The sequence below is a fragment of the Henckelia pumila genome, unplaced genomic scaffold (genome assembly GCF_033568475.1).
Source record: "Henckelia pumila isolate YLH828 unplaced genomic scaffold, ASM3356847v2 CTG_466, whole genome shotgun sequence".
NCBI lineage: Eukaryota > Viridiplantae > Streptophyta > Magnoliopsida > Lamiales > Gesneriaceae > Henckelia > Henckelia pumila.
The window spans coordinates 2,941,955-2,951,683 of NW_027331833.1; the positions used below are offsets into that span (position 1 = coordinate 2,941,955).

The 9,729-nt window shown below is 37.6% G+C and overlaps 2 protein-coding genes across 3 annotated transcripts; one reads left to right on the forward strand and one right to left on the reverse strand.

Moving 5' to 3' along the window:
* The first annotated feature begins 414 nt into the window (after positions 1 to 414).
* Positions 415 to 5,345, forward strand: LOC140872452 (putative U-box domain-containing protein 42). 2 transcript variants are annotated; one of them, XR_012147826.1, is made up of 5 exons: positions 415 to 647; positions 931 to 2,121; positions 2,204 to 2,513; positions 2,813 to 4,470; positions 5,210 to 5,345. XR_012147826.1 is itself a non-coding variant. In XM_073275292.1 (4 exons), exons 1-4 carry the CDS (start codon positions 612 to 614, stop codon positions 4,408 to 4,410), a joined length of 3,135 nt encoding a protein of 1,044 aa, XP_073131393.1. In that variant the 5' UTR covers positions 415 to 611; the 3' UTR covers positions 4,411 to 4,609. The 2 variants fall into 2 exon arrangements, 1 of the variants encoding a protein (XP_073131393.1); XM_073275292.1 differs by lacking the exon at positions 5,210 to 5,345 and having other exon boundaries at positions 2,813 to 4,609.
* Positions 5,024 to 8,833, reverse strand: LOC140872453 (transcription factor bHLH49-like). Its single transcript, XM_073275293.1, has 9 exons — positions 8,436 to 8,833; positions 7,036 to 7,912; positions 6,693 to 6,920; positions 6,511 to 6,576; positions 6,366 to 6,434; positions 6,067 to 6,138; positions 5,813 to 5,980; positions 5,640 to 5,727; positions 5,024 to 5,556 (listed from the first exon to the last, which is right to left on the reverse strand). Exons 2-9 carry the CDS (start codon positions 7,840 to 7,842, stop codon positions 5,519 to 5,521), a joined length of 1,536 nt encoding a protein of 511 aa, XP_073131394.1. The 5' UTR covers positions 7,843 to 7,912; positions 8,436 to 8,833; the 3' UTR covers positions 5,024 to 5,518.
* Positions 8,834 to 9,729: the final 896 nt, after the last annotated feature.

Here is a 9,729-nt window from a genome sequence, read left to right on the forward strand (position 1 = left end):
AATAAATATAACAAAAATAGCGGACTAAGATTGAAAACCAACGTGGATGACCAAATTACAATTATGCAAATATAGACTATCAAAAGTACAATATCCTCTTATTATAATTTTTTTAATATACAAAATACGTGTTTCTATAGATGCATTACACAAATGAACTAATAAATCTTATTATTTGTATATAAAGAGAATCGAGAGTGCAAAATCAATTTTATAAAAAAATTTTATTATAAGTTAATTATTTCATAAGAATCTGGTTATTACTTAGTTTTTAACAAAAAAAAGTGTATATTTTAAAATAAAAGATTACTAAAATCAAATAATTTGTTGTCACTCCCCTTCAGCTGACAAAGTCCATGTCAACGACTCCTCGTTCCCTCAAAAATATCAACATCAACGAATCAAAAACTATATTTCAAACAAATCCCATCAAGAAAAACTGCAATTTTAATGCCAAAATACGATAAATTTTTCTGTCGGAAAACGATGTGATACCAAAAGAATTTGAGAGACTAGTTCAAGAGTCAACCATGGATATGTCGTACTCTTGAATTGCAAATGATCAGGAAGCATTATTGCACCATCTCTGAGTTGAGTTTCTGTCTGCTGCAATGAATATCTCCGACAACGGCACCAACTGGTCCAAGGTATCAACTAACTGTTTTCATTTTCAAGATTTATTTTACATGCAAAATATATGGATAATGCTATGTTTTTGTGATGATAGTTGTATTATTACGATGCTGTAATGGAACAAAATCTAGATGGGAATTGTGGGCTTTGCTTAAATTTTAAACATCATGAAGATTATTTGTCTTTAGTTAATGGGGAAATGTGTGTTCTTGAGCTTTTTAACTACTTTGAGAGAACGGGGACTTCTTGCTCTTTCTAATTTTTCCGGATTTTTCATGTTTGTTTGTTTGGCGCAAGAATTCTTATGAGTCTCATTCGAGGGAAGAATCAAACCCGAATGGCAGTCTTGGTGGGGCTTTATTAAGAGCTATTTCAGAGATTTTGAAGTCACTTTTATGCATAGAGATAGAGAAGGAGATATTTATCGAGATCGGTTGCTATTTTTACCGCGCATCCGTGGTGATGAAGGAGCTGCAGATAAACAGGACTACGCCAACAAATGTGATCGAGATCTTGCAATCATTATCAAGAAGAGTCGACTCGGCGAAAAGCTTCACGACGCAAATAGAGAAGAATGCACAAAAAGTGGTTGTTTCGGATGTTCAGAATGTTGTGCAGCAGATTGAAGGTGCTGTGAGGAACATAGGAGAAAATCTAAGTATCCTACCTTCATCAACATATGGGAATCAAGATTATGTCGAGAGGGCGGCTAAGGCACTTTCGGAGGAGATGAAAGATGCATCATTTTTGGGTAGGTTGGGTCAAAACTCAGAGGTGAAACAGAAACTTCTTGTATTGAGCCAAGGGGATGTAAAGAGGGGTGTGAGGAAACAGGTGGATGAGGATCTTTATTCCGTCGACGTCGAGGTTTCTGCTGCTAATATACAGTTTTCAGACACATCCCAGACGTATGTGTCTGATACCCGAGAAAGCTCTCCAATGGTAAACAGAAATGTCTCAAAAAGTTTGAGTGCTGGATCATCATTCATGGCTCTGCCACAGTTTGCTCACATGGAACCGTTGTATGAGACGTTTTTCTGTCCTTTGTCGAAAAAGGTCATGGAAGATCCTGTTACCTTAGATAGTGGGGTTACGTACGAGCGAGAAGAGATCACCGAGTGGCTAGACAAACAAGATGACTCAGAGGAAATTTTCTGCCCAAAATCGGGTCAGAAGTTGAAGAACAAAAACTTGAATGCAAATGTAGCTCTAAAGGCAACTATTGATGAATGGAAGGAAAGAAATGAAGCGGCAAGAATCAAGGTGGCTCGAGCAGCCCTATCGTTGGCCAGTTCGGACAACATGGTACTTGAAGCGATTAATGATCTTCAAACTGTCTGCAAGACTAAGGCTTATAACAAGGTACAGGTTCGTAACATTGGAATGATACCGTTGCTCGGAAACTGTCTGCAATACAGAAACAGAAGTGTAAGGTGTTTAACACTTGAACTGTTGAGACAACTGGCTGAGGATGATGAAGAGGGAAAGGTGATCAAATATATTTATTTGTTGGTTTCTTGTTTCTAAAAATTGATACTATAGCCATTTAGTTGGATGTTAAATGATGCAGGAAGTTATAGCCAAGGCAGTTGATATTTCAACTATCATAAAGATGATGTCTAGCGGTCACAAACCTATCAGGCACGCGTCGGTGTTGGTCTTACTTGAGCTGTCGACGTCTCAGTTTCTGTGCGCCAAGATCGGGACAGTTGCGGGAGGCATTCTTATGCTGATCACGGCAAAATATAGGCAGTCTTCGGATGCTTTCACTTCCGAAAAGGCCGATGAAATCTTGAAGAACTTGGAAACCCTTCCGGATAACATCAAGCTCATGGCAGAAAACGGATACTGGGAACCACTGCTAACTCATCTTGTCGAAGGTACAGTAAGAAATCCTCTGGTGGAATACTTTAGTTGTCACTTCCTGCAAGAAAATCCAAGTAATTGGTCACCAAATAGATCCAGCTGAGTTTCGTGTGGAAAACTGATCATTTTTTAGTTTCATATAATTACTCGTGTTAACTGTGCAACTCATATTGTGAAATGAATTGAAGCTAATTGTTGTGCTACATGCAGTCACAAAAAAACAGCGGGCCGGGGGCAAATATTACTACTAATGAATTGTTTCTGCTTTAACACAACCTGAATACAGATATAATAGTTAAAGTTAAATGAACAGGTACCGAAGAGATGAGAATAGAGATGGCAACTTATCTTGGCGAAATCGTTCTTGGACCCGAAAGCAAAAGCTATGTAGCAGAAAGGGCCTCACCAGCTCTAATTGAAATGGTACAAAATGGAAACTCTTTGAGTAGAAATGCAGCATTCAAGGCCTTAAAACAGATATCATGTTACCATCCAAATGCAGCAATTCTTGTTGAAGCCGGAATAATGCAGATCATGGTAGATGAGATGTTCGCCCGCACGATTCACGACGAACCAATGAATTCAAAAACAGAAGCAGCTGCAATACTAGCTAATATACTTGAATCAGGACTCGATGTTGAAAGTTTTCAGGTCAACACATATGGCCACACGATGGCTTCAGACTACATATTATACAACATCATTATCGGAATCAAGAACTCAACCCCAGATGAGTTGAATATAAACCTCATCCGTATTGTACTATGCTTGATCAAGTTCCCTAAAGCCTCAAGTAGTGTTGTTTCTGTGATCAAGGAATCGGAGGCTAGTTACAATTTGATTGAACTTATAAATAACCCGAATGAGGAAATTGGGATTGCATCAATCAAACTGCTCATCATTTTGTCAAGCTTCATGGGGCACACATTGACGGACCGACTCTGCAAAACTCGAGGCCAACCGGAGAGCCTAATTCCGAATCCCGAAGAAATTACAAGAATCACAGAGAAGCATGCTGTATCAGCCAATTTCCTCGCAAAGCTTCCACATCAAAACCTGACACTAAATCTAGCTTTAGTCAACAGCAACGTCATTCCGGTGATCACGAAAAGCATCAGTCAGATACAGATGGCTGGTGCAAGATCAAGCAGGCATGCAGGAACTTACTTTGAAGGACTTGTAGGCATTCTTGTCAGATTGACCACAACCTTATACGACCATCAGATCTTGTTTACTGCAAGAACATACAATTTTGCATCTGTTTTTGCCGAACTATTAACAAGATCATTCTCAGATGAGGTTCAGAGGCAATCAGCAATTGGATTGGAGAATCTATCAATGCAATCAATCAGTCTATCTAGGCCTCTCCAAAAGAAGAAGTCTAAGTTCTTCAAAATTGTTCTCTCGCGCAAATGTATATCATTCAAGCGGTCCAAAGGTGAAGAATTCTCATTGTGTCCTGTTCATAGAGGGGTTTGTTCCTCACAAGAGACCTTCTGCTTGCTAGATGCAGAGGCTGTAGACCAGTTGTTGGCCTGTTTGGACCATGAAAACGTGGGGGTGATTGAAGCGGCTTTATCGGCTTTATCTACATTGTTAGATGAAAGGGTAAACGTGGATCAAAGTATAAGCTTCTTGTCCCAGAAACGAGCCATCCATCATGTGTTGAATGTGGTAAAGGAGCACAAAGAAGAAGTTTTGTGGCAGAAGGCATTCTGGATGCTTGAGAAATTCTTGATCCGAGGCGGGGAGGAGTCATTTTCAAACATTTCACAGGACAGGCTATTTCCTGCTACGTTGGTTAGTGCATTCCACCACGGTGATGACCGCACCAGACAAATGGCTGAAAAGATATTAAGGCATTTGAACAGGATTCCGAATTTAGCCAACACAGTTACCTTCACAATGTGAAAGGAGTTTTCTTGCTAAAGATTGAAGATTGTTACCATTTCTGTCTCCTGTATAAAAGTTGTAAGCTTTTCTTCTTTGGACTTTTGGCTATGATTCTGCAATCTTGAGGGCATTTACTTGTAAATTTGTATTTTTGTTCCTCAACTTTCTTAATGATAATCTTGCTTGTACATGAGTTTGGATGGGAATTTTCTTGATAATTCTTGGTTATGTCATAAGCATTGGTGCCACCTGAAATGAAAAATAGTCACATCTTATTTATGGGTTTTCTTTCTTTCATATACACATTTCACCTCCCAATATTCCTGCCCTCTTACAATAATTGATAGGTATATACTCATAATGATATTATCAACTTCAACTTGGATAATCTTTTGAAGTTAATTTGAGATTTTGTTTTGCATTACAGAGCACTACAAGAAAAATATGTATAACAATAAGTTTTAACCATTCCTGAATTAAAAGACACTGAATTACTGATTCTCAAGGGTTCACCCTCGAGAAAAATTAGAAGTAAATAAAATAAGCAATACAATTTAAGATCAGGTCCTTATCTTTGTTTTTAGATTAATCGAGCAGATTATGCTTTTACATAATCGTTCGAAAGCTCGTGAGTTAGCTCTATGTTCCACTTATATTGTTTTGTTCCAGCATCTCTTCAAATAAAATCATCAAGAAATGATATCCATACATAATTACAATTTCACACTTGTTGAATATTGACAGATAAAATTATTGCCACAACCACCAGCAAAAGATCAGATTAAGAATGAACTAAAATTTGTGATCTCTTTTGTAGATCAAGATGTCAGACCACAAGATATTGCTCCTATTGTTTTCAGGTATAGTTTGCATCAATCGCCGTTTCCTGCAAATAGAAGAAACTCGCCTCAAGAAATACGAATACTCACTTCAACTTTCTTGAGCATTACAACTGATGAACTGCCACGGTGAGTGATCCCACTTCAACAGCAAAAACTTTTCGATTCCTAGATGATATATACTGTGGTCTTCCAGGGATAAGTTCTTGGAAATGAACAGAGCAAATCACAATCTTTGTTAGGCTTGGCCCAGTAATTTCTGTTTTATCCCCATTTGAGAAAGAACATCAAGGTTCGGTTTTCAAGTGTCCTGTTGGTAGAGAACCTGCAAAAGCGACCAAAACTGGGGTAATCAGCTAAAGATCTTTGGCCTGGAAATGATTTTGATTTAAAGAATTTAAAAGATACCGCTTAAATTTTGGGTGTTTAGAGGATCACTCGTGTTAAAGGCCATGTGAATGATGTTGTGAAGTTCCCCGTCCCACACACCGGGTACCTGCAGAAGACGATTTAAGAAAATTTCAAGGAAAAATCAATTCTGCATGTTGTCCAAGACTCTTATTTCCAACAATCTGTACTACCTGAGCCAATGCGACTGATTGTAAATTAATGGGTCTTCTAACTGTTTCTGAACAAGGAAGACTTGCTTGGATTAATCCATTTTGCGACGACTGAAGTGGAGGAAAAGGCATGGTCATATCAAGTGGAAGTGCTGGCGAAGATGGCATACCAGATCTAGGTTGTAGGATCTGTTTTCATTTGATTACTTGAGTTAGATAAGCATCTGAGTTAAATAAATAACAAAATTGGCTCGAACACTACAGCTTCTTCTTACATCTTTAGCCAGAAGAGCTTCAATATTGAAGTCTATCCGTGGATTTACTGTTGCGAGCTTCATTGACAGGAACTGGAACATTGTGGAAATAGAGTTTCATAAGTTAATAAACCCTAGGAGGATTTTATATCATTCTACATGAAGGCACAAAAAACATAACACACACACGCCCCTATGAAGATGGAATCCTTGTTTTTTTCCCATTCTAAAACTCTTTCAAAAAGATCATAGGCATAAAAGAGTGATAGAACGATTGTAGTTAAATATTGGTTGAAAAAACAAAAGTGCTTGCCACGTACCTCAACTTGTCGTTGAAGTGATTGCACATAGTTGATGATTTCATCGAGCATGACTGCTTTTCCAGTGACCTGCTAAGAAATAAGCAACAAGATTTAGCAAGTGAATATCCTTGTAACAATTAGCCTTGACTAAACTAATACAAACCTTGCTGCAACCAGGCACGAGATCCTGAAGGAATTTCATCCTCTCACTAATCTTCTCCCTCCTTACCTACAACAATATAAACTAATCTAAATTCAATACCAAAGGAAATTGCTCACTGAAGCATGCCATGTACAAAAAGTATTTGAAAAGTTGATAAAAATAGAATACAGCAAATTACTTACCCTTTCAGCAAGACTGTGGCTATTTGTTGCTTGTCCTCTTCTTGCTCTGACGTGTATGTATCCTTCCTTGGGCAGATCGGATCCTTGGGAGCCCTGCTTGCAGTGTTTGCCTCCGGGTTTACTGGTGGAATCTGGGTTCTGATCACCTTTTAATTTAATTTCAGCTTGGTCCTTCACAAGTTCAATAGGTGGCAGTGGGGCTCCAACAATTTCATTATGTTCAGTATCCTGATATTCCGAAACAATTGAAAATCAGTAGATGAAGTATAATGTATTAAAGTTAACTAAGAGCTACAGGTATTCATTCATCAGCAGAAATACGGTAATACACTCGATATTTGACCTGAGGAGTTCTTTTTCTCTTGTTCGATCCAAGCCCGGTACCACAGGAATCCTCAGCTGCATCAGCTAACTCCTCTTGAGCACCCCGGCCGCTGAATTCAGCCTCATCAGACTCGTTGGCAGACACATCAACTCCATGTTTTGCTTCATCATAAGACTGTCGAAAACTCTGGCTTTTTCTCTCATTCTTGAGAGAAGTCCCTTCAACAGAACGCTCCCCAGGTATCAACACCTGTTCCAGAACTCCTGTCGTGCCCCCTACATCATTTGGCCTTTGCATTGGTCCAAATCCACGAGAATAAGGATTCGAATGGTCTGGAGTGCTAAAGGGGTTCATCATTTCAGTAAATTTCCCTCCACTGAAGCATGAAAACCTCGCTGCACGCTCAATAAAAGCCGGATCAGTCGGGAAATGAGGCAAGCTTGGAGGAACCATTCCAGGAACAGCTGGTAAAAAGATACCCCCTCGTAGCATTGCATTGTGTGTCCAATTCATACCCGCTCGAAATGGACCAAGGCCGCTCGAACCGCTAGCCTGATTTTGGATACTCGTTTCACAATAGCCTAAACTATGTCCGTTGATAGGATGATCCCAAACCGGAGGGCAAAAAGAATCCGGCATAAAGGTGGTGGAACAAGCAGAAGACTCCACCATAGAATTTCCTAATCGAGCCATTCCTACAGATGCATTAGGCAAACTGTTCCCACCCATTTGCCAATCTGATAGTACATTTGGTGCATGATAGTTTACAGAATCCTCAATCATCTTCTCTTGCTCATGATTCTTGTCCTTACAAGAAGTGTTCATCTTTACTTTACCAAATACAAGATAATAACCTCAGTTCTTCACAGTTTCAGCTAAGGATCAAGAAAACAACCTGCAAAAATGTAGAATTAGACACAAACCATCCTAAGAAAAGCCCTAAAATTCCTATCATCAAAATCCATAATTGAGCAAAGGAAAGATAGGCGCAGTGTCAAAGTATCCTATCAGGTAAAGCTGAAAAGGGAGAACAAATAAATTACTTCAACCCAATTTATGACTCATGAATCCAAGAAAACACCATAGGACGCCAAACAAATGCATCGATTCCAGGAAACATTAACTATTACAACTATTTCCCAAACCTTTTTCACTGAAATTAAGCAGCCCTTCAAAAAATTTAAAGCAGGAAGGTCAATTAATGCCCAGAAAAAAAAAAAAACACAGGCAGTTCAATGAGGTAGAAGCCAGTCAACTCAAACAGAGGCATTAATTGCAGTACCATAAATACAACTACAAACACAATTCATTAACTCACTAAAATAAAAATCCAATGGTCGGAGAAAAAGCAACCCATTGAGTAAACAATCCGAAATACTACAGAATCAAAAGTGGGAAAAGAACAAGAACAAAGATACCATTTTCAGATTGTGCGTTGCCTTTAAGGAACTCTGCACTGTTTTGAGCAGCCCTTTTTTCTCTTCTTTAATGAAAATATCAAGTCTTTAGAATATTTAAACTCCAGACAAATTGGTAGAACACATCTTCAAACTGGGAATTCAAGATAATTAATCCGAAGAGAAGATCAGGAGGCAGATGCTAAACCAGCTGGAGGAAATCAAAAAGGAAAAAAATAGAGAAAATTTGCAGAATCTTTGGAGGAAATGGAGAGGAAAGTTTAGTTAGGAACATGCTGGATTTATACCCACGCCTTGCATAAAAAAAGAGCGTTCTTCATGATTAACAAGGAAAGTTGAGTGGTTAATTCTTTGATTACACTTCTTTATTATGGTCAAATAAGTTTTCAGTTCAATGAAGCTGTCTCCCTTCTCTCCCTTCCTATTTAACTAACTACGACAATAATACGTGTTTAAAGATGTTCTACTTGATGAAATAAGTTATAGTTTAATCAATTATTATAAATTTGATTTTTTGTATTAAAGTTTTTTGGTGAGTCTATCGCACATGATTTGTCAAATATAATTTTGATTAGCCTCGTTTGCAAGCTATCCAAAGACAGTGAATATCAATTTCATCCCAATAAAAAACATTGATCATAAATTCAAACATGATTTGTTCAATACACTTTAACTCAACAGCTTAGTTTGTAGACTAACCAAAGATAACGACCAAAAATTTGTGATGTCCTGAAAATAATTGAAGTATATATAAAATGTATACATAAACTGCAAATTGTACCATTTGCATACTAATAGTCGAATATGAAACCATGTAACACTTCAATCACTCATTTTCAATCGCTTTACGAATTGTCATTCACATAAATCAATTACTTGATACAACATTCATATCAATTGTATAATAAATCGTTTATCGCTTTATGGAAATCAATAAAATGTATAATGACATAATCCAAATCTTTGGTAAGACACAGAAATCCAAATATTAGGTTTTGATGAATCTAGAACAAAACATATATATTTACATTTTAATTAATATTATCCTAACTTTAAGTGAAAGGTTCATGATGTGTGCACCTAAGGTATTTATATGCAATCGACTTTATTTTGAGTTGTTAACTTTCTCCGCGTGTATTTTAGTAAATATAAAGAAAACCGATGCCTTGAGCTAGCAACTGACCACAAGCCAACTGTATTGTATTTTATAATATTTACTATATTATTTAATTCATTTGATTAGTAATATTAATCATTGCCTTTTTTACCCTTAGAAGAAGAGCTCGTGTAATCC